Below are 26,013 nucleotides of genomic sequence, written 5' to 3'. Positions count from 1 at the left end.
CGACGATCCCACTGACTCAGCCAGTTGCCTATGCACCGTGCTATGTACGCCTTGTAAATTATCGTTTGCTTTTTTCCACCATTTTCATTTTTGTTATGCCACACAATCAAGCGCAGCTATTCCGCTGCATGTAGTTGTTCGTATTGTTGGTTTTTGCTAATACTTCTATTTTTAGAATGTTTAACTTTTAGGTTTGACGTCCTTAAGTTATTTGTTTTTGTTATTTTTTGGCCTTATATCAATTATATTCAACAATTTTTATTGAGCTCGAGGCCGTTGCTTAATGAAAATTTACAAGGCGTACTTAGGACGGTGCATAGGCAACTGGCTGAGTCAGTGGGATCGTCGGTTCGAAGCCTACTGAAAGAAGTCTGATGAGGAAATGTGGTGATTTCCGAAATAGCTATCNCTGATGAGGAAATGTGGTGATTTCCGAAATAGCTCACACTTCTACCATTTTTTCAAATTATTGTTGCTTTTCCACAATAAATTTTCATTAAAAAACGGCCTCGAGCTCAATAAAAATTGTTGAATATAAAAGCGGATTTTTAATTTGGAATTTTCACTTAATAGAATTCTCCTTTCTGTGTAGGCGGCTTTCGGTCGCGCTTTAGGATTCTAACCCTTACCAAATAGAATTCTCCTTTTGGTGTGCACCAACTGGGGCTACCGCCCCAGTGATGTAGCCTAGGGAAAGGATAAGGTAACTAGAATTCCCTTTCTGTGTGGTAAACCTGGGGCTGCCGCCCCAGTGATGTGGGGTGGGCTTTAGATTGGTAACCCCAGAGCATGATGCAATAATACAAGGTGTTATCGGTTGGCAACTTCTCGCTCTAATTCCGCCATATTGACTGCCTTAGGTGAGACAGTGTTACTTCTTTAACAATTCTTTGCCTAGTAATATAGTTGAATATTTTTTTATTTTTTCGCAGTGTACACATTTTTTTCTTAAAAAGGTATTTTATCTTATTTTATTTCATTTCATTACGAATATACTATAAAAAAGCAAATTTTGTTTAGGAAAAAATGTGAAAGTTTATATTTTTCCCCCAAATGGGGCTTAATTTCTTCTCGTTATACTGAGCTAAGGCAGTGTCAAATCGAGCTGTCACAATTGATACCACCTTGTATTATTGCATCATGACCCCAGAGTACAGCATTAAGGAAAATATGGTAGGTAGAGGGGGGTCTATAGTTCCCTGTATGAAGTTTCAAAGCGCGCAACCTTGTAGTATTTAAGGAATTTGTTGTTAAAGTTTGTAATTTTAACCAACTTGTATGGCACTATTTTACAATATATAATGCACTTTCCACTAAATTTACACATTATTTACACTCAATATATGTGCAGTTAGAGTGTGCACGATCAAACAAATAGATACTTTTAGGGCCGTTTTCACCATCTCTGGTTAACACTAATCCCCAGTTAAACATTGTTACCGACGTTACCGACACAATGTTAAATTAATGGAGTCAGTAACGTCGGTAAAGATGTTTAACTGGGGATTAGTGTTAACCGGAGATTGTGAAAATGGCCCTTAGTATATTACAGCTTTTTTTAAAACATTGATTTTTGTTTAATTATTATGAGAGTACATGCAGAATATTTGCAAAGGTGGAAAGTAAGACCAAAAGAAAATACGATTAAAAGGAAAATGCGATAACGTTCTTTTGTTCAGATAAAANGGCCGTTTGCACCATGTCTAGTAAATTCTAACTCCTAGTTAAACATCTTTATCGACGTTATCGACACCCATCATATAACATGTGATCGATAAAGCAGTTAACGTGCTTAACTGAAGGATGTACCTCCAGTTAGCGTTAACTAGACATGGTGCAAACGGCCCTTAGTATATTACAGCTTTTTTTAAAACATTGATTTTTGTTTAATTATTATGAGAGTACATGCAGAATATTTGCAAAGGTGGAAAGTAAGACCAAAAGAAAATACGATTAAAAGGAAAATGCGATAACGTTCTTTTGTTCAGATAAAAATAAATAGTAGGGGGATTGGGGTCATATTCCTCCATAAAATACTGAAACACATTTTTAAGGCTTGTAACTATGTATATTTTATTGCGTCAATAAGTTTGACGAAAGGGTCCTCATGCTTACGAGCAATTGTTTTGCGCCACAGGTATTCTATAATTTTATCTATGGGTTGGCTTTCCAAACGGAACCAATCGAGATTTCAGCGAAAGTATAAGGAATTTGGTCATGAAACTTGGTGAGGCTGTTGGGGGAGGCTTTCGCTACATGAATATATCAATCTCACAAAGTAGTTGCTAATATTAGAATGTTTAACTTTTAGGTGTGCTCGTCCTTAAGTTATTTGTTGTTAAAGTTTGTAAATTGAACTTACCTTCAGGCGCTATTTCACACAATAAACGTTAAGCAATTTGTTAAATAATCTTCACTACCACCCCCAAATTTTTGTACAAAATACCACTTTTCACTTATATTTTGTTTGATATACTATATTTTCAATGTTCACGTGCGTATTTTATACTTTTAATCAGCCCTATTCTGCATTTCGACTCGAACCGAAATTTTCTCCGTTTGGCAACTTTGGTATTCTGCGTTCCGTTTCGTTTCGATCAATCTTCGAAATTTACGATTGTACCTATTCTACATTTCGATCGTAATTATGTTTTTCTAAGTTGCAAATTTGTTGACGAAGAACGTTTCGATTGTTATTTTCGTGGGTTAAATATTAAAATTTTTTAAAAAATTTAAGTGAAATATACTGTGCATGATTGTAAAAGTCATCATAAATTAATTTTCTCGATTTCTGTGTTTTCGCGGGCAGCAATACGGGCATTACGAAAAATTGGCTCAAATAATGGCAACCCAAAGGGATATTGCGCAGGGCTTTCAAAGATGAAGTCCAGGCGTTTTTGTTTTCATTATCTATAAATAAGACTGTGAAATGCAATGAATATAATTTATTCTTTTTATATAATGTACATACGCACATAAAATGTGGAGTTATATAAAAAAAAGATGTTTTTATCATTGTACTCGTTTTTACTAACTTTTTAAAAAGAGGTGTGTATGTTGTCTCGAATACGATATGCAAGGATAAGCTTTATTCTTTCCCTCCTCCTGACGGCTTTGAAAATCGAATTCATTTGCGTTCAAGTTTTCCACTCTGTACTAAATGCAAATGTTGTGGAGTGCTCAAACAACGTTTATAATTTTAGGCTTTGAGCGGTGAGAATGAAATTCAAGATGAATTTCTTATAATTCTTCACTCNCACATAAAATGTGGAGTTATATAAAAAAAAGATGTTTTTATCATTGTACTCGTTTTTACTAACTTTTTAAAAAGGGGTGTGTATGTTGTCTCGAATACGATATGCAAGGATAAGCTTTATTCTTTCCCTCCTCCTGACGGCTTTGAAAATCGAATTCATTTGCGTTCAAGTTTTCCACTCTGTACTAAATGCAAATGTTGTGGAGTGCTCAAACAACGTTTATAATTTTAGGCTTTGAGCGGTGAGAATGAAATTCAAGATGAATTTCTTATAATTCTTCACTCATCTGAAAAGGATCAAACATGTCTAAATCTCCGGCTTTCAACTTTCGCATCAGCAGTCTGGGACTCGTTCTGCTCTTCAAGCAATAGAATTATGTTTCCACTTTAATTAAGAACAAACGAAATTTTATTTTATTTATTAAATGAGTTAGATATATTTAGTTATTTTAAATATTTACAAAGTTTAACTTCATAAGCTGCTATAGTTTGGTGCAATTATTTCTATTGTTTTGTTTCGATTTCACACATTCCTAGGCAACCAGCTGATTTCGAAGATGCTTTCGCTCTTCCTCTTTCGATTCGAGCGTAACTCAGAATACCAAATTACGATTGTAGCGAAGCGGAATGCGGGAATGTAATCGAAATGCAGAATAGGGCTGAATATATATATATATTCATCAATTAATAAGAAAAACGCGTTTATAAATTCGTTCACTCGTTTTAGCACTTTTCACAAACAAACAGAGATAACAATGGCTGACAGTAATAGCAAATATGTGGTGCCATACTTCTCGTCGCTATAAAATACATCTATAAACCGTATTATTTTCGTTTTTTATTGATTCTGTAAACCTAGTATAAGCTTAGGCTAATGTAGTACCAGTGTTAACCTAGTATAAGTTTGAGTTAATATAGTATAATATAGTGTAATATATTATGTAGTAATTTGGATGTTGGCAATCCTGATGTCAAATAAAATAAAGATGGCCGGACACTTCCGGAAAAGGATTACAACGAGCTGGTTGCTTTATCTCGCGAATTATTAAATCGTTGTTGATCAATTAATTTACCCACTAAAAGTAAGTGGTTTATAACTTCAGGTGTTGGGTTAAACCCATATATAACACAAAGCTATATATTTGGGAAATGGCCAATCCCAGGCAAAATTTAATTGACGGTCTTACCGAGGCCCATGTGGATTTTCCACCGTCGTCTACATCGATCCAGTTGCGCAATTTACTGCGTAGTGTGGTGCATAGCGAACATGCCGAGGATTCAGTCGCTGGTGCCGGTGCTGCTGATACTGTTGCTGGTAGTGATCTTGCTGCTAGTGCCGATACTGCCAACAATGCCGTCGGTGCCGCCATCAATGCCACTTCTGCCGTTGGAACTGCCGCTGGTTCCACCACCACTGCCGTCAGTGCCGCTACCAATTCTGCCAGCGCCGCCACTAATGCCGTCACTAATGTTAATACTGCCGTCGGAGCTACCACCAACTATGCCACTTATGCCGTTGGCACTGCCGCTGGTTCCATCACCAATGCCGACAGCGCCGCTACCAATGCCGTCACTAACGTCTATACTGAAGAAGAAATTTTGGACTCGACAGGAGCTGAAGGAAATTTTAAGTTGCTTGCCCTGCCTGACTGGGACAGCAAGAGTATTTCTTACAACAACAACGGCACTGTGCTATGACGCCCTAAGACGTGCGCTGATAAAGGAGTTCAGCTTTGCAGTCGGTAGGCAAGTCATTTACAAAATGCTGGCGCAAAGGCGTTGGAAGAAAAAGGAGGAAACGCTGCACTATTACGTTTTGAATATGCAGGTAATTGCGAAAAGGGCGAACATCGAAGAGGCGGAAGTCATCGACTTTATAATTGAGGGCATAGGGAACATGGTTCCCAATGTACACCTGCTGTTGACGGCACGAGCCATAGAAGAATTGAAGCGGTTAATAAACCGATACCAAAACAAATATTTCGTGCAAAGCGGTTCGCAGCCCGTGCCGACGCCAAGAACCCAGGTTGCAACGAAACAAAGGACCGAAGGAAAATTGCTCTGCTACGGCCATACTAAGCCGAACTGCTCATTCCCATTAAGGCCAGACGGGTCATGTTTTAAGTGCTGGATAACGGGACATGAACATCAGAACTGCCCGAACCCTAGGAAAATATTGAAGCGGAAGGACGAAGTTGGTGCCGTAGACGATGACGATGATGACTTCACTGCGGTCGGCGTATATAACTATGTAAGAATAGAATTTAAGTTGGATAGGGAAGTAGTTGCTAACTCTATTTTTTGTCTCTTTATACCGGTAGTCCGGCTAGCTTCATCAAAAAGTCTGCTGTCCCAAAGCAACTGATCAGTTCGACCATGGAGATCACATCTAGCTATAGGGCAATCGGTGGGAAACGAATTAAATATGTTGGACTTTTAAAATGTAAAAGTGAATTTTTCAACAAAATAAATTTCATTGAATTAAAAGTATTACCCGATGACTATATGAGCTCACCAGTTATTTTGGGACGTGACTTCTTAGAGTTATTCAATATAAAATTAGTTAAAACAAATAAGAATCTAGGTGAGAAGTTGTTGAATTCGGATTGTAAGATTAAACCACATGTGGGTGGCTTTTATGTACGGAAAGACCAAACCGATGGGAATGGGTACGCCCAGAAGTATCCCAAAACTGCAACGTATGATTCTTTAGATTGTGTGAGTGCCGTTGCCGCTAATATTCCGGATATTTTTTCCATTGATGTAGCAATAGATAGATATAGTTTTAATATAAATTCCGAACTGCCAAAAGAGCAATATGAAAATTTAAGACAGCTAATTGAAGATAGTTATTTTAAGACGGGTATTGAGACTGAACCGTTTAAATACGAAATGAAAATTCATCTGACGACGGACGTACCGTTCCACTTTCTTATTCCGAACGTGACGAGGTACGGTCCATGGTCGACCAGTTTCTGAGGGAGGGAATAATAAGACCAAGTAATTCACCATATGCTTCCGCTATTGTATTGGTACGAAAGAAAAATGGAAAGGTTCGCATGTGCGTTGATTATCGTGCCTTAAATAAAGTAACTGTCAGGGACAATTACCCTTTGCCGTTGATAGATGATTGCATTGAATTTCTTTAAAATAAAAAGTTTTTCTCCATATTAGACCTGAAGAGTGGTTTCCATCCGGTACAGATGTCACCTGAATCTATTCCGTATACTGCTTTCGTGACACCCCATGGTCAATACGAGTATTTATGCCGTAAAATGCCGTTCGGACTAACAAATGCTCCCGCTGTGTTTCAGCGCTTTATAAATAATACATTTCGTGATCTGATAGACAATAAAGAAATTATAATATACATGGATGGCATAGTTATTGCCACCTGTGGATTTGATGAACACAAAATCCTATTAGAAACAGTTTTGAAACGACTATCTTTAAGAGGACTGAAACTCAACTTAGATAAAACTAAATTTGGATTCTGGAAGATTGACTATCTGGGGTGTGAGGTGTCACAGTCGGGGATTCGACCAAATGGTTCTCACATTCGGAGTATGCTTAACTTTCCAGTGCCAATTAATCAAAAGCAATTACAATCTTGCATTGGTTTGTTTTCCTATTTTCGACGTTTCGTTCCGTAATTTTCTCAGATTGCTAAGCCGTTACAAAAAGCCGTAAAAAAAAGCGGAATTCTAACTTTGACTTTGATGAAATTGTCTCGATGCTTTCAGTGAATTAAAAACCCGATTGACAGACGGACCAGTCCTTGCGATATACAATCGAGAAAGAGAGACTGAGTTGCACTGTGACGCAAGTACGATCGGATTTGGTGCCGTTCTTCTGCAACGACAGGACGATAAGAAATTGCATCAAATTTCATATTTTTTTTAGATATAGTTTTGAACTATATGCTTTAAGGCGATTTAGAACTTATTTGGAAGGTATACAATTTAAGATCACCACTGATTGTAACTCCTTAGCGATGACCCTTGAAAGGAAACAATTAAACCCGAGGATTGCCAGATGGGCTTTAGAACTCGAGAACAATAATTACAAAATACAGCATAGGAAAGGAAATTCTATGGAGCACGTCGATGCCTTGAGCAGGGCACAAATTGCACATATCATCAATGCCGAGGAAGTTGAATTTCAAATTCAAGTAGCTCAAGAACGTGACGAGGCTATCAGTCTTCGTCGGAAGCGCCTTGAAAACGCGCCAGTAAAAGACTTTGACTTAGTGGATGGTTTAGTTTGTAGATGTAGGCCCGATGGGTAGCAAATGTTATATGTTCCTGCTGAAATAGAATATAATGTTATAAGATCGATACATGAAAATATGGGCCATCAGTCAATTGATAAGACTATCGGGAAATTAATGCAGTATTATTGGTTTCCTAACATGAAAGTAAAGGTTGAAACGTTTATTAGAAACTGCTTGAAATGCCTAATGTACGCTAACCCCCCACGAGCTAGCGAAATAAGACTCCTCTGCCGTTCCACACACTTCATATTGCCACTTTGGTCCACTGCCGTCTATCAATTCGAAACGAAAGCACATTTTAGTCGTAGTTGATGCGTTTACCAAATTTGTGAAGCTATGTCCAACTAATTCCACTAGCACTAGAGAAGTTACTGCCGCTCTTGAGAAGTACTTTAATTACTATAGTCGACCCATGCGCATAATTAGTGATATGGGAACGTGTTTTACCTCCTTAGAATTTAGTGACTTCTTATTTAAACGCAATATTGATCACATAAAAGTTGCTGTTGCTTCTCCTCAAGCGAATGGGCAGGTGGAGCGGGTAAATAGGACCCTTAAGACAATGTTAGGAAAAGTAACTGACCCCATACATCATGCCGATTGGTGTAAAAAATTGTTGGAAGTTGAGTACGCCATTAATAGTTCGGTCCACAGTACATGTCAGGATACTCCTAGCCGACTCTTATTTGGTGTTGAGCAGCGGGGAGTGGTCATAGATGAATTAACTGAATATTTCCAAGAAAAGTTGTGCCCGGACGCTGGGCGAAACTTAACATCCATACGTGAACATGCATCTGATGCTATTAAGAACAGACAGGGTTATGACCAGACGACAATCTTCAAAAGGTGCCGGAGTTAAAAACTATGAAGCGGGAGACTATGTTATGATTAGGAATGTTCATACTACTGTAGGTGTTAACAAAAAATTTGTGCCTCGGTACAAGGGCCGTATGTAGTTCATTAAAGCTGAAATTAGTCGAGAACGCAGAACGTATACTTAAACGCAGTCTGTATACGCAGAATTCTGTCGATTACTGGAGCCCTCAGTGTTGCTTACTACACTGTTGCCACTCATCAATGCCTTTTCATAAACTTACCCTTTCAACTACAATTTATCGTGCTATAATAGATTTTAGCTAAATATAAACTACTTAGTTTTCAACAAAAACTTTATTCAATAGTAAATTTCAAATATTTTGAACATATTTTGAATAGGAACTTATATCTTTGTTACCATCTGTAAAACTGACGAAGTGGCAACCATCTAAAGAAGGAGAAATCAGCTGACACGGAAAAATCTAAATTCCGCAGATTTCTGCGCTACGGGCTACAACTACAGAAAAATTCTGCGGTGTTGAGTTTTCATTTACATGGCGCTTTGGTAAGACAGATCGTGTCAGCTGAGTCGGGTTTACGTACCGGTAGGTTTACGTTCTTGACTAATTTCAGCTTAAGTATTAGGTAATGACCGGTAAGTCATTCGTGACATTGAAAATTGCCAGTTGACTCAATTACCATATGACGGAGTAGTGGAGGCTCACCGTATCCGGAAATGGTTGAGTAAGATGGACAATGGCGGNGACACCATGTCTGAAATCCCACGTGATCTGTCAAATACTAATGCATGAAAATCCTAACCTCAAAAAAATCACCCGTTAGTATAATATAGTGGCAACCCTGTAATATAATATGTAGTAATTTGGATGTTGGCAATCCTGATGTCAAATAAAATAAAGATGGCCGGACACTTCCGGAAAAGGATTACAACGAGGTGGTTGCTTTATCTCGCGAATTATTAAATCGTGGTTGATCAATTCATTTACCCACTAAAAGTAAGTGGTTTATAATTCTTTATTTTTTTAATATAGCTCAATATATTTCAAAAATTAAAAAAAAAATCGCATTACAATTTTTCGCCTGCTGGCCTTTTTACTATAAAATCGATACTTCGAGAATAATGCGTTTGCGTTTTTCGCTTGAAAAATGTTAAATATTCATTTGCACAAGACATTTTTATATACACATTTTGATATACAAGACATTTTTATAAAACACCCAGTAATCATAATAGATATCACTGAGGTGGCAGCCCCAGGTTTACCGCACAGAAAGGGAATTCTAGTTACCTCATCCTTTCCCAAGGCTACACATGTGCAGAGAGTACATGCAGAATATGTGCAAATGACAGTAGGACTGTGTTGTGACATCTAAAAAAACCAAGGATAGAAAGTAAGACCAAAAGAAAATACGATTAAAAGGAAAATACGATAAGGTTCTTTTGTTCAGATAAAAATAAATATTAGGGGGATTGGGGTTATGTTTCTGCGTAGAATTCCTTTCTACGTAGGCGGCTTTCAGCCAACTTTTGGTGCACACCAAAAGGAGAATTCTATTTGGCAAGGGTTATAATCCTAAAGCGCGGCTGAAAGCCGCCTACGTAGAAAGGAATTCTACGCAGAAACATAACCCCAATCCCCCTAATATTTATTTTTATCTGAACAAAAGAACCTTATCGTATTTTCCTTTTAATCGTATTTTCTTTTGGTCTTACTTTCTATCCTTGGTTTTTTTAGATGTCACAACACAGTCCTACTGTCATTTGCACATATTCTGCATGTACTCTCATAATAATTAAACAACAATCAATGTTTCATAAAAAGCTGTAATATACTAAAAGAATATACTAAAATAGTCCCATACAAGTTGGTTTAAATTACAAACTTTAATAACATATTACTTTAAAATTATACGGTTCCGCGCTTTCAAACTTTACATAGACCCCCTTTAGAACCCCCTCTACCCCCCTATTTTCCTTAATTCCGTACTCGGGGGGTTACCATTCTAAAGTTTTCCCGTGATGTCTATTAAGGTTATGGCCAGGACTAAGAACCCTCTCGATCCCAATATAAATTTGTCCAATCAGAGAAATGTACGTATTCTGCACGTATTAAGCACTGCCTTCTTTGTATGTATTGTTTTGAACACTATGGCAACACATGTTATGTGTCAGTTTGTAACCATGTGTAATTGTAAATATGGGTGCAATTCAATGTAATTTAGGTAATTCTCTAGTTTAGGGTAACAACTGCTAAAAAAAGGTCCGAAAATGTCGAGAGGGGTATCAATCGACGCGTTTCGGTCCCCGTATTAACAATCCGGAGGGGGAGGGCTAATATTATTAACCATTTAAAAGTTATTAACAAAAAACTTTTGTTAAATTTCGTTGTTTTGTATGGGCAATTACCCTTACAAAAAATCACTAAATCACCTCTTCTCACTTTTTAAACACTATTAAAATATATAGTTTAACTTAATTATTAAACAACCACATAGTTTAATCAACCTATACATATTGTAGAGCAAGAGCCCGCGACGGCCGAATGCTTCTCTATGTATGCCCCCAACAGGTAATAACGAACCCAAACTATGAAATTTGGATCGTTCCCACGACAGTCGGGTCTACGTAACCGGAACGATCCAGATTTATATCTGGCTAAGGACTGTCACTCCAGCAACACTCCCCAAAAACCCTTTGGGGAACTTGTATGCTGCACCAACAACAACAACAGCATGAAATTTGGATAGTGGTGGATTTGGCAGGTACCAGGTAGAAAAGGTGTATAAAATAGCACCTCGAATTCGTTATAGTATAAAGGTCAGTTTTTATATATTTTATAAGTAGTAGTATTAGAAACTACGTCGATCATTGCCAGACCCTTAACACGGTTCCTACACCCTGCCAGACACCCTTAAACCACGATAAATTATAGTTATACTTATGTCATAGTATAAAAGCTGATTTTTAAATATGTCACCTGGAGAACTATCAAAAGATGTTTACTCACTTGCCAGACCGTTTCGATGGTTCTTTCATATTGCCAGACACATTAAAAGCCGTAGGTGTGAGCATGAAACAACTGATAAAAATTATACTTTGTAAGTTACTTATCGGAGTCGGCGGTCTATACAAGCTGAATTCCAATTTCTTACAATAAGTGTTAATGTCAATGGCTATTAGCTATACAACAAAGCCATTTTTTCAAAATTTTATAAGAAATTTAAACGTAAAATTAGACTAATGGGTCATTCCATTGAATAGAGGAAAACGACTTAAATTTAAATATGCCCTAATTATCTTTATTTCAGTAGTAACCTCTTTTTAAATGACTGCATTTGTTAACCTTGTGGGAAAATATTAAAAAATCAAAAGAAGCTGTAATTTTTGTCTATGGAAACTTTTATTTCATGCATAATTACTTTACACCTGTCACAAGGAGATGTCCCACCAGTCACAACTTTAAAATATTTTTTTATTTTTATTGAAGTATCAGTGTCGACGACAATGGAGATATCGACGACGATGAAAATTATGAGTATAACTAAATAATACAAAAATACATACCTACATATTTGAAATCTTACTTGGCTTAGTTTCTGTTAGTTTTTATTTCGCTACAATAAAAAAATTTTGGTTTCCTATTACACTTTAGGAACGCTAAAATGACAAAAAAGCTCAGAGACACGAAAACTTAATTTTGGGCCATAGATTACGGATCTGTATACAGTATTCCCCGCTTAATTGCATTTAAAAAAATGCACGATTTTTGGTTCAATTAACTGGGAAATCCATTAACCGATACTCATTTAATTGAACACATAGTGTAATAAGCAAAGTGAAATCAATATATGACATATTTATTTTTTATACGCTTATATGACAACGGTTTTGTCATTGCGTTAACCCATTTGAAACTAGCAACATTATAAATTAATTTCGATATAAAAAAAAAATTTGATTTCAAATCAAAAAATAATTGTTTTAGAAATTAAAGGACACAAAGAAAAAAATCGTTTAAAATGCCCGATACTTGCTGTTTATGCAGAAGCACCCACAACAATGAGGTAGGTATGTTTCGTGTGCCAACAGATGTTACGCAAACGGAGTGGATGAATGCGTGTGGAGTGAAACTAACTGGATCATCAAAAGTTTCTGGGTACTGGCATATTGTTTCCGAGACAAATCAGCTGCACTGCCAAGTTCAGTCTGTACCTTCGTCAATACTATTTATATGTGTAAATATCAGTAAATAGTTATTCACAAAAAAATACGGTTTAAATGACTAATTTATATGCTAAAATCGACAAAATCAGGATATTTCTAGTGCAACTCGAATAAATTCTGAAAAAAATATTGCAACTTTGAAAATCTAACTCAATCAAATTCTGCAATAGGGCGTTCTTCAACTAAATTTTGAAATAGAGGGTTGTTGAGGGTTTCGCTAAAATCGAGAAACTCAGGAAATTTCTAGTGCAACTCGCATAAATTCTGAAAAAAAAGTATTGCAACTTTGAAAATCTATCCCAATCAAATTCTGCAATAGGGCGTTCTTCAAATAAATTTTGAAATACAGGGTTGTTGAAAAGTTTTTTTGAGATAGGGCGTTTTCGAATTGGCTGCCGAGATACATAAGTCGATCTTCCACTTAGCAGTGACACTAATGGTGTTTTTTTTTCTAGCAAAAAATTTCACCTTTTGATTGCCCCTTTCTCTTTTCGTGTGTGAATAAGGACTAAATTTGCAGTGATACAATTTAACATTTTGCACCGTGGAAGGGCAACATTTTTTTGAAGATCCGAAATCACTATAAGTAAGCTCCATTTGGTGGTCCCAACGCAGATAAGTTATTCCTCTTCTCTTGCCAACACAACGACGACGCTTTTCAGGGGTATGGGAATGTTTTGTATACCAACATGAACTTGCAATAAAAGAAGTTCGCTAAGCCATAACGCATTCGTACATACATATGTATGTAGCTTTTGTTATATGCTTCATCGTACCATACGTGAACCAAAGCCGAAAGAGGGTTAATGTAAACAAATATACGAATTGTTTACATTTAAATTTTCAAATAAGCGTACGTCAAATATTTAGTTTGTTCCAGTATTCTTCGTGCAAAAACATGTGGAACTGCCAAACTACAATGCTACTCTCTCAAGTGAGCGTAAAAGGGGAACAGTTACAGAAGTGTACGGGAACGCAAAAAGCACTATTTCCTGCACAAACGTCAGTCGGTTTGTTTACTTGTCATTGGTAGAACACTGATTTGGCTGAAAATCAGTAAATAATTATTAAAAACTATACAATTAAGAATAATTGCGTACATATTCAAATATTTCGTTGTTTAGGCACCGCGTTCTGTGTTTGTTTACAAATGCAACCCTGCCTATCGTTTGACACTTCATGAACTTGCAGGAAGAAAAACTTCGGGCAAAATCCTGTAACTTCTGACTCGGAAGAGTTGCTCTCTTACTCGCTCAAAAGTGTTCCCAGTGAGAGAAATTCTTGCGTACGGGAACGACTTCCTGTAATTTCATACTATGTCCTAGTGTACTGGAACAAACTAATTGATTTCACTTTGTTTATTACATTACGATTGAACAGTTTGTTCAATTACAGAAATCCCGCTAAATTGGGCAACCTAATCAATTAAAAGAAAATAAAGGGTGAACACACCAAAACTGCGACACTTAGAAATTACTACCAGAAACAAACTAGAAAGCTTGGAAATTATTTTTTTTTTGTATTATATAACTTGGAAGTTTAGATGTTATTAAAATGTTAAAATATTAGTTATTATTTGCTCCATATGCAAGTGATCGGTATTTTCATCGCACACGCGCCATCATGTTCTGCACGACTGCATCATCGACATTTCGCGATGCGCACAACTACTTTGTTTTGAACTCTTCAAAAATTTTCACTCTTTCACCTGTTTTCTTCAAGATTCCTTTGACAATTGACCAATATTCCACAATAAGACGTGGCTCTGGGCTAATGGGTGGATTGCAGTCGTGAGGTACAAAATTGATGTTATTTGCATTATACCACGGCAATGTGTCCTTGGCATATTGTTGTATTTTTTAATTTAGAATTCATACAACTTCCGAATGCGGGATTTCGCTGTAACATTCTACCTTACGCCTCGGTCTGGTGCTGTTTGAGCTGTAGAACATCTCAATGAAGCTTTCCNCTTACGCCTCGGTCTGGTGCTGTTTGAGCTGTAGAACATCTCAATGAAGCTTTCCGCTTTACCTTTTGTACGAAAAACTGCGATCTCCGTACGGATTTTGCAACATAACGCGACAAAATCTTCGGATCTCGCGAAAACGCACTGAGGACCTTCCGAGCACTGTTTTTATCACTTTGACCATGCTAACCCCCGCTCCCTGGTTTTCTCGTAACTGTCAGGCCTTATTTGTACCGATTAAAACCCTGCAAACTGTCGAATAGTGCACTCTTTAATTTTTTAGCAATTTACCTTGTACTTAAGGCCGGATCATTTATAAACTCGTGCAAAATGGTTTGTCTCGTTTCTAGCTCGGTTGCCATTTTTAACTCTACTAGGAATCAAATTCAAATAAAATTTCTTCTACGTTCAACTAAGGTCATGGTCAACTTATGGTATTTTAATTTCAAAATATTGAATTCGTTTTGGGTAAGTTATAAGCTTCCCAAAGTGCCGCAGTTTTGGTGTGTTCACCCTTTACATGTGTCCATTTAAATCATTGTTAAATTTAATGACATTTATATAGTTTACACTTTAAACGAAAAAATATAAGGAATAAAAGCAATTTATATTTATTATTTTTCATACGTAAGTATGTATACTTGTCATCACATTTTCAGAGATAATTGTTATAAAAAAATATAATAAACGTAAGGAACAATTAACCGGGGAAAATTGAGGGTATATCTCTTTTCAGTGCCATATGTTTTTCCCCAATTATCCGGGGAAACCAATTAACCGGAATCAATTATGCGGGAAAATTTACATAATTTTGAATGCAAAATGTTTTTACCGATAAGGTAATTCAAATAAGCGGGGAAATCAATTTACAGGGGGACAATTAAGCGGGGAATACTGTACCGTTTTTCTAGATTAGGTAATTTTCCCAAGATAGTTTCATTTAAGTTTGCATTGCGAATGAAAAAAACTTTAACATAGAAAATGTTACTCATACACCATGGACGAGTATTTACAATTACGGTCATGTACGATATGACGTATGAGTAACATTATTTCCCACTCCTATACAAAAAATGATTGCATATTTTCATTTGACCATTCAAAACTTATTTATTTATCCATCGATGTTCATCGATAGGAACTTGATTTTTTGGCAAAATAATAGGCTATAATACATATAAAAAAATTTGAAATGATTTGTTATCTTTTTAATTTTTTCCTTACTAAAAATAGATTTTTTCATAAAAATTTAAATATCTTGGGAAAATTTAATATGGAAAAGCGGTATACAGATCCATAATCTAGGATCCAAAATTAATTTTACGTGTTCGGCGTTTTGTGGGTCATTTGAAAACTTGAAATTTCCGCAGTGTTATAAAATTAATTTTCCTATAGTAAACAATAAATTTTTAATACAATATTCAAATTTTAATTAAATTTAATTTAAAAAAGTTTATTAGGCTCCGACACATTATTAATTAACTTAATAGATTTTTATTTTATTGACATGAACATATTAATCTAATGAATTTTTTCTCATTTTATAGCTTTTTAGTCTAATTTTACGTTTAAATTTCTTATACAATTTTGCAAAAAACAGGCTTTGTTGTATAGCTAATAGCCATTGGCGTTAACAAATATTGAAAGAAATTGGAATTCAGCTTGTATAGACCGCAGCCTCTGATAAGTAACTTGAAAGTATAATTTTTATCAGTTTTTTCATGCTCGCACCTACGGCTTTTAATGTGTCCGGCAATATGAAAGAACCATCGAAACGGTCTGGCAAGTGAGAAAACATCTTTTGATAGTTCTCCAAGTGACATATAAAAATCAGCTTTTATACTATGACGAAAGTATAACTACAATTTATCATGGTATGAAATCCGTATCATTGTTGTTGTTGTTGTTGTACCGGCTACAACAACCCCGCCCAGATCGGTCAATATCTTAGTCGCTTTCGTCAAGCTCCACTAACGGAAGCCCCAGGCAGCGGGCAGCCTCAAAGGGGTCGGTCCACAGGGACAAAGGCGTTAGTGTTGTCGGGTTTTCCGGGAATACGAAGAGATGTTTCGACTCGTGGGGTGTCTCTCCGCATGCCGGACGCTCATTTGGCACATTTGCGTGTAATCTGCTCAGGTATGAGTTTAACATGCTGCAGTAGCCAGAGCGAAGTTGGGCTATTGTAGTTCTGGTCTTCCGAGGCAGATGAAGCTCCGTCTCGTCGATGTCCGGTGGTTGTGTGCCTAGAACGGCATTCACAGGTCTGGAGTCTACATAACTCGAGACTGACTCCCTGTGAATGCCGTTCAGGGCCTGTCGATATGCTGACGGGTCCAGAGGCTGCTTAATGAACCTCTGGACTTCGTCCGTCAGTTCGTAGAGATGCCTTCTGACGTGCCTGGGCGAGGGCTCTTCTGCAAGCAGTTGTCTATTTGGGTGACCACATCTGTGGCTCCCAACCGGAAACTGCTTGCAGAGCATTGTGTTATGCTTCTTAACAGAGAGCATTTTCGCCTCGTCGTGCAGGTGGTATTCTGGCGACATCAGAAGGCATTCAGTCGATGTCCTAACTGCAGTGTTTTGACCGGTGTTTTAAGTGCACTGTTTGACCGGCGACCACACTGGTGCTGCGTAATTTAAAACCGGCCTGCCTTTTGCTTTGTATGTTGCCAGCAACGTTTCTTTCTCTTTGCCCCAAGTACTGCCGCACTATGGGCTAAATCACATTTTGTTTGTTTAAAATCCAATATAACGAGAAGGAAAAGAGCTGGCGCAATAATTTTTTTTTTTGTGAATAAAGTTCAAGTTATGTCGATTAAAGCAAAACTAAAGGAAACGGCAACACGCTTTACTTTAAAAGCTGAAAAGGGGCGAAGTTGACCATGTTCAAAAAATTTATGACCTTTCGATTTTCTTTTTGCTGTATCTCGGAGGCGAATCACGATATCGATACCGTTTTTGTTTTAAATAGTAGTAAATTAAATAAACATTAGAATACCATCAACCCCTAAATTAGGGGTCGAAATAAGGGGTGAATGGCTAAAACCGAGAAAATGGACTGAAAAACATTATAAAGTGTTTGCGTAGGTGGCGAAAACGATTCCTTCTACAAGGATTAATTTATTGGATATCATCAACCCTTAATTTGGAAGTTAATGGGTTGATTACAGATAGAAACGTAACCACGGTTCGGTTGCCAGCTGTCAACGCAACTGGAAAGAAAATTTGTATTACGAATGGCAACTATCGTCAGTTGCTATAGAGTTATCGATAATCGAAATTTGACAGTGCGACAATGAGCAAGCGGCTGTAAACAAGCTGTGCGAGTAGGATTAAAATAAAGTGTTTTAAAGAAAAGACAGCAGTAAAGATAAGTTCATCACAATTTTTTGTTTAAAAGGAAGATAAGTGCATGAACACGGCCTCAATAAGGCGACATTTAAAGGATAAATCCAATCCTCTAGATTAGGGATGCCCAAATCAGCACATATGTGTCGCGGGCGACTGCGNTGTTTTAAAGAAAAGACAGCAGTAAAGATAAGTTCATCACAATTTTTTGTTTAAAAGGAAGAGAAGTGCATGAACACGGCCTCAATAAGGCGACATTTAAAGGATAAATCCAATCGTCTAGATTAGGGATGCCCAAATCAGCACATATGTGTCGCGGGCGACTGCGCGTGCAAAGATGTGCACAGCGGTGCTGGGCAAGCGCGGAAGCAAAAAGCTATCGAAAGGGGAAAACGAAGTCAACAGAATAGTGAGATTGTATGTGTGACAGTGATGGAAAATGAGTGTGCATTGTGCCATTTTCATCCCTTTCGAAAGCAGCCGGCACCTTCAGTACAATCGATTGATTTTCGGCACTATTTTTGCGTAACTCAATGCAACTAATAAATATTTCTTTCTTATCCGCAATTAGAAACATTTTTTTTACATTTAATCGTATGTGCTTAAACTGATAAATGATATAAACATAGAAACGCAAGCAGAAGAATCTCGCTTCCACATTCTGCATATGCGCTTAACATTTTTGCTTAAACAAATTTGTCGAAATTTCATCTCTAAAGCAAATATTAAATATCATTTAATATATACTTTAGATTTAAATAATCATTTTTAGTGGTGGGCGAGTCCGATATGTTTAAATGAACGAGATAGTACATTCAATTCGCGTAGATTTTTGAGAACTTTTTTCGTTGAAGGTGTTGCACTTTTTTTCCATACTGAAATTAGTGTACATCATTTATCATTGTCTAAGAAAAACTATAAAATAAAGCTTAATTTAAAATATTGGAATAAAAAACACCCCTACACGCGCATTCATCCATATAACATAAAATGCGAACGTTCGTTATATGGAAGAAAGTGCGCAACACCGCAAACAGAAAAATTCAAAAAATCAATGGTATTTTCTAGACACTTCAAACTTGCACCTTATTATACTAGAATGAATGGGCTACAAAAATGTTAACCCAAAACATGTCTACAAATTCTGAACAAAAACTGTGATGAAACTTTGTTGATTTTTTTCAATCTTTCAAGTTTGGATTTATTTGCAAGGTTTTGGGCTACAATTTTAAAAAAAAAATAATTAAAATTATTTAAAAAAATAAAATAAATACCGGGTGACCGTGTAATTTTGTCAAAGATGAAGACAATGATGATAAAACATTAATACACTATATAGGTCAGTTCATATTAATGAACATAAAATGAGATCACTATCGATAAAATGGAAATCCTCAAGGGAAATTTATAATTGCAACGCATGAAATTTACATACATTTTTTTACTTCCAATCCCCGAATTGCTCAATTACTTCTATTTCTGCAGGATTGCCATTAGGTAATTGCATTTCCAAAGATTTTTTCAAAATAAATAGCGATGAGTGATATTTCACCCGCCGGTGATAAGAAATCGCAATCACCATAACGCACTTCACTAATATTACTGTTCACAATCACGTTTACATTCAAAATTACAATTCATAATTTNATTAGGTAATTGCATTTCCAAAGATTTTTTCAAAATAAATAGCGATGAGTGATATTTCACCCGCCGGTGATAAGAAATCGCAATCACCATAACGCACTTCACTAATATTACTTTTCACAATCACGTTTACATTCAAAATTACAATTCATGATTTCGTTTTGTAGCAAATATGAAATATAGGTATATCCATTTACTTAAATGTAAACGGATTAAGAATAGGGTGGCCAGATATTATAGTGACATAATCAGTACAGTTGGGATCAAAAATCAGTACAAAGTCATAAAAATCAGCTCATTTTTAAGCGTATTTTTTATTATTAACAATATAACAACCAAATAACAGCGCATTAATTTAACAAAAAATAACTAATATACTTTTAAATACATATAGTATTATCAATATAAAAATTCATTACTTTAAAACAAATCAAAGGTATTACGTATGTATGTACAGCTGTGTTCAGGAAAATAGTAGTAAAATGTATTGACAGGTTTTAAAAATTTTGTATTTCCTTACTTAATTTAATTTTTTTATAAAAATATAGTTAATTCTATAACAAAAGACATGTGCGTTGAAGTCTCAAACTTTCTAGAAAATTTATAAAAATTGAGAAAAATAAAATAAAAATTTGTAGCCCATTCAGTTTCAGTAGAAGCCGAGCTCGAGTCAGAATCTGTTTGCATATTTTAAGCTACAAAATTAAAACTTATTTAGTTGGTGTGCTTATTAAATACAACATTCACATTAAAATGTTGACTAAAAGGTATATTACCGAATTATCGGTATACGAATTTACCAACCAATACATGTAAACCTCAAGTAAATGTCAATTACACCAATTTACAAAAGTATTAAATGTAAAACTCAGTACAAAATCAGTACAAACTCAAAAAATCAGTAGATTTTGCGTACTGATTTCGGGCTCTTCAAAATCAGTACAATAGAAAAAAATCAGCACATGTACTGAATAAATCAGCGCATCTGGCCACCCTAATTAAGAATCAAAGTGCTAGAAGAGTTTTGAGCGTTTGGTACAAAAAGTATTTTTGATGTTTGAAATTGTACTTAAAATCGGCAAATTGTACTTTTGTAAATTTAATTTAAAATTTAAAATTAATTGTACTGAAAAAAGTACAATTGTACTTAAAATATCAACACTGTTTCACTGGCGCTGTACTTGCTGCAGCGATGCCAGATTTGAGTGTTCCCAATTTTTTACCGATAATAACTCATGCGAGGGATTTGGGTATTGGGCATTTTACAAGCCTATTAGGAAGTATACATATCTGTGTTCTTATAGAATAGTAGCTTATGTCGGAAGACTGGCTTTGGTATAATGAACCATTCGCAGCATACGATTGCGAAAGACTCACTGGCGCCGAGTCGTCGAAGAACTCTTGGAAAATAAACGTAAAAGACGGTAATGTTAATGGCAAGTCAATATTCGTATAAAGTTTCATAAAAAAATATAGGAAATGGTACATTTTACTAAAGCCAGCCTCCCGACATAAGCTACTATTTCATGCGAACACAAATATATTCGTCTACAAATAATGTTGATTATTTTAATTAAGTCCTAAGATAAGTTGTGAATCTTATCAGTGTTCTATGTAAGAACCAAAAATCAATACCCTCGCCAATTAGAACTTTTGCTTTAAAAGAAAAATATACATAGCGCATTTACTCAATACTTGGTCTGGCATCACTGTTTGAGCATTGATGTGCTCAGCTCACTGTTGCCAAGGTCGTGCATTTTGCACTAAATTTAGTGCTTTTGGGAAACCGAAAAGCCAAAATAATTGGAATTCAATGCTTGGTGCGGTATTTAGTGATGCTTTTTTAATTTAAGCACACCGAATGCATAGGTACATATGTATGTATGTATACACTATACACTAATATTCTACATTAAGATGGAATTCATTTACTGAATAAAATGTGAGGAATAGGTAAATTAAATATGTTTTACGTTGTTGTAAATGTATTGAAATTAATTTATTAATAAAAACGTGAGGAAATGGATATGTATATACACTTTTTACTGAATCAAAAAAATTATTAAACATATAATAAATACTTGGCGCTTTTGGTTTGGAAAAATTGGCTTTTTCTGGTGGCCTGATGCCACACTGGCTCAGTTGTCGCAAAAGTACACATACATACACGGATTTTTACTTGAAAATAAGTGTGTAGTGGTTAATATGTATACGATGCCATCTCCGTACAGCTCACTTCACCTCGCCTAGCACGCTCGCGTGCGCGCAGTTTGCCCGCGACGTAGACTGCGTGCACCTCTGCTGTGCATCCCTACTCTAGATCTACCGCGTGCACTGTAAGCAAAAGTTAATGCTTTCAAGGTTTTTCTTTTATCATCGTTTTGTGTTCATTTTCAAAGCATTTTGAGGACTTCCAAAAAGGAGCTGTAGTATAATTGGTGCACAGCAATGACTTCAATTTGGAAAACTTGGTGTGTCGGTAGTTTTAAAAGAGGTTCTTCAGTTGATAAAAAAAAAATTTGCAATCAGTGTTGGCTTTTGTTTCGCCAAAGGGCGTACTTCATGGAACTAAAACTTCAAGTTACTATTTTGGTACTTTCACCATATTTTGTAAAATCAAACTGGACTGCAAAATGTTAATATCGTTCAAATTATTAAAAAGTAAAATATATGACACACTTTCGCTCCTAAATACGCTCCAAAAACGTTCCCAGCAACTACAAAAACGTAGTCGCCTGTATACACACTTTGTAGCAACTGCAGTTGTCAGTTGAAAGTTTGACAGTTGCTATCTGTAATATCGTTTTGGCAACTAGCAACGCAACTAAAGTTCGATTGCTTTCGATATCGACCCATAAAATAACGGGTAAGTTGCTGAAAACCAGAAAATTCTAGAAATCGATGTCCTTTCGCTTTTCTTTTTGCTGTATCTCAAAGGAAAATCATGATACCGAAACAATTTTTTTTTAATTGTAGTAAATTTAATATGGATTAAGGATAAGCTTATTAGGATACCATCAACCCCTAAATTTGGTGAATGGCTAAAACCCAGAAAATTCACTGAAAAATATTCTAAAGTGGTTTTGTAGGAGGCGAAAACAATTTCAAAAATTATTTTTGTAAGGTGTGTTTTATTGGGATGCCATCAACCCCTAAATTAGAGGTTGAAATAAGGGGTGAGTAGCTAAAACCCAGAAAATTCATGAAAACGATGTCCTTTTGCTTTTCTTTTTGCTGTATCTCAAACGCAAATCCTGATACCAGTACAATTATTTTTTTTAAATTGTAAATTTATATGGAATAAGGAAAAGCTTATTAGGATACCATCAACCCCTAAATTAGAGGTTGAAATAAGGGGTGAGTGGCTAAACTCCAGAAAATTCACTGAAAACCATTATAAAGTGTTTTCGTAGCTGTTACATCAGATTGGCCTAAAACTGCTATGAATAGCATAGAGTTGTCGGTAACGACTGGCTTTGATGGTGCCTCTGGCTATGTTAACCCTCAGCAGAAATTTTACGATGAGGAGAATGACGACCGAAGTCCTTATCAGTCGCTCTTTGTATGCATCAATCCTCATTACTCCTGTCTTCAGGGTCAGCCCACTGTCTGAAAATGCGGTTTTATTAGTTAAATAATTATATTTATAAATTTAGTTATAATTAAACGTTTTTATCTTACCCTGGCTTCAAAAATCGTTTAATATCATTAGTAAGTGGTCTCTTCTTATGCATTTCTCGCCTTCTGGCCAAATAAACCGTTGAAAGGATTGGGTCTGACAAGTGTACTGCCCTGTTAAAAGTGTCCAGGATAGCGTTTTCTCTACTATTTCTTCTGGAATGTTCCCGAATTGTCTCTCTGTGTTAAATGCAACAGGCATTGGAAACTGCCGCACAATATCAGGACCATGTTGTAAAATTTTATGCATGGAAGGGTTCATGCGAGTCCATGGATATTTTATATAGTGGAGTTTATAAGTAAAATCACTAATCTTTTTACTTCTATAAACTTTAGTGATAGTAGCGAGATTGCAAACTAACTCCTCGTCAATATCTAAAGCGTTGGCAAAGTCTTTGGGTCTGTAAAGGAATTTTCGGGCGAGATTTCCATGGTTGGACGTTCCTTTGCCTTGTATTACTATTATATTGACCAGCGTACAAATCAACAGACTTTGAAATTCATAAATTGCTTATTAAAAAAACTCATTAACCTTCTAGTTATCGCCATAACAGAATAGCAGTGCCTATGTATGTACCTTTTATGTTTTTGGTGACATCCCATACTTTCACTTCTTGTTTATAAGCCATATGAAGCAGATGGCCGATAATTTTTATTTCACAGTGTAAAAGGCCAAAGCCATGGGATAGTGAGCCTTCCTTTGGTACGAAAACATTTTGATTGTTGTAATTGTAGGATGTTATTAGACACATTGGGCATCTTTAAGTGGCTTTGTTTCCTACAATCGCGTTCACATTTTTCCCATCGAAAAGGGTTGTTGCAACTGAAAATTCAACCATCACTGTAACGCATTTGTCCATCGTCAATTTTAAATGTTTAGGGTGTTTAAATGTTTTGGTGTTTCATTTTCATTTCTGCATACTTAACCGAAAATTTTTATTTTGGGTTGTTACGCTTGTACAGCAAAGGTACGGTATGTGGTATTTGTGCAAGCATTCTAATCAAAATACTTTGTAGCATTTCAGAATAACATAACCACCTTCCACCCTCATACAATATTTGCATATTTCGATAAAGAGAAAGTAAGAAATGTGCATGATATAGATGTGAATACATCCCAGTTTCAAAGTCGCACCATGCTTAAAGCTTTCTGTGTAGCCGCAGCCCGTGCCAAACAGCTCTATGGGGTATGATTCAAATAATTTATGTACTCATATGTGTGTTCGTAATTACTCTTTGTGGAATTTCTCAGGATTCAGCATTAGACAGTATTCCCCGGCCTATTGTGGTTCAAAGTATACATACTGATGGACGGACCTTCCACTTCGGTGTATTTCAGCTAAATACTCTAAGCATTAATAATTTAGAAGGAGTGAAAAATTTCTGGTTTCATGAAAACAATCAAAACCTTTTCCAGATATGCCAGTATGTTTCGGGGAAACCGGTTCTGGAAGGATTCAATAAGAATGTATTTAAGTACATTTATGCATTTTATAGAAATTCATAACTATGCACTAATATCAGTATTTATGTTTGTTTATTAATTTCGAGGACATGAAAATATGTAGTCCCGACATCAACTAATTGTTCATTAATAAAAATCGATGTAATAAACCTGTTCCAGGTACTCCACGATTTGCTGTTCCCGTACGACACTTTACATAAGGTTTGTTAATGGTAAAAATAGCTTTTCTTGTAAATCCTTCAAATCTTGAAGTACCTGGTGCAGGTTTCGATATATTCAAATCCATGAATGAATTATTAAATGATCTCTTAAGAAGTTTTATGTTTACACCAGGGACATGAACCGGTTTTGAACCGGAAAACCGCTTTTTTCTATTAATTAACTGAACCATTAACCGAACCGAAATTTTCCACAAATGATTGATCCGAACCGAAAACCGAACCACTTTACATAAAGGTTTAAAGGTTCGTTTCAACCAATTTGCAATAGATAAATGTACCCACTATTTTCTCTTTTTGTTAAACATGGTAATACCTACCATGTTTTTTTACCATGTGAGAATATCAATGGGCTGCCTACCCATCTCATTTGACAGACCGCTTAACCTTGCGCGTTGTTGCACTTGACTCTTGACACTTAAACCTGCGCGTTATTTTTTTTTTGTTTTTCGAACCGTTGAACCGAACCGAAACCCCGGCTCAAAGACCAAAAAAACCGCTTTGACGAACCAATCCAAAAGTGCAAAAACGGTTCGAACCGCTGAACCGAACCGACCAAATTTTTCATCCGGTTCACGTCCCTGGTTTACACTTCCACCAACAGGGTTAATTTAAAAAACGGGAGAAAAATGGGAATTCTATCCATTTGGTCAAAGGAAATACCACGAAAAGGTGAGCAAAATAATGCATAATGTATTTTAAAACAAAAACGCGAATTTGCTTCCTTTAATTTCCGGGACCGAAAATAAGTATTACACCAAAATTTTTATATTTTGATCATTAAAAATCGTTTTATTTTTTATTTTTCCATGGGAGTGCAACAAGTCATCGCAAAGTGAAGAAGTGGTAGTGATATCGTCTGCGTCACTTTTATGGAATTAGAATTGGATTAACAATTAAGTAGGTGATCTACGCGGGAACAATTTAAGTATGCGTTTCATATAATCAAGAACTAAAAAGTTCAATATATTCTTTTTGTATAATATTTATTTACTGAATCTTTCTTTCGAGCCTAATAATAAGTTTTGAAATCTTAGAAACTACCATTAAATTTAAAATTTATGCTGCAATGCTTAGATTTTTTTATATATATATATTTATTG

At 35.9% G+C, this 26,013-nt stretch overlaps 1 protein-coding gene across 1 annotated transcript in view; it reads left to right on the top strand.

Moving 5' to 3' along the window:
* mRpL37 (mitochondrial ribosomal protein L37) overlaps positions 1-24,981 on the top strand; it is a 29,869-nt gene extending 4,888 nt beyond the window's left edge. The window contains exons 4-5 of the mRNA XM_017613173.1: positions 24,245-24,414; positions 24,480-24,981. Coding sequence (XP_017468662.1) covers positions 24,245-24,414; positions 24,480-24,734 — 425 coding nt within the window. The 3' untranslated portion in view covers positions 24,735-24,981. The remainder of the gene's footprint in view (positions 1-24,244; positions 24,415-24,479) is intronic.
* Positions 24,982-26,013: the final 1,032 nt, after the last annotated feature.

The sequence above is a fragment of the Rhagoletis zephyria genome, unplaced genomic scaffold (assembly GCF_001687245.7).
Source record: "Rhagoletis zephyria isolate East Lansing unplaced genomic scaffold, Rhagoletis_zephyria_1.1 Rzeph_scaffold_00623, whole genome shotgun sequence".
Taxonomy (NCBI): Eukaryota; Metazoa; Arthropoda; class Insecta; order Diptera; family Tephritidae; genus Rhagoletis; species Rhagoletis zephyria.
The sequence above is the reverse complement of the archived record's forward strand: the minus strand, read 5'-3'. Positions and strand labels throughout refer to the sequence as shown.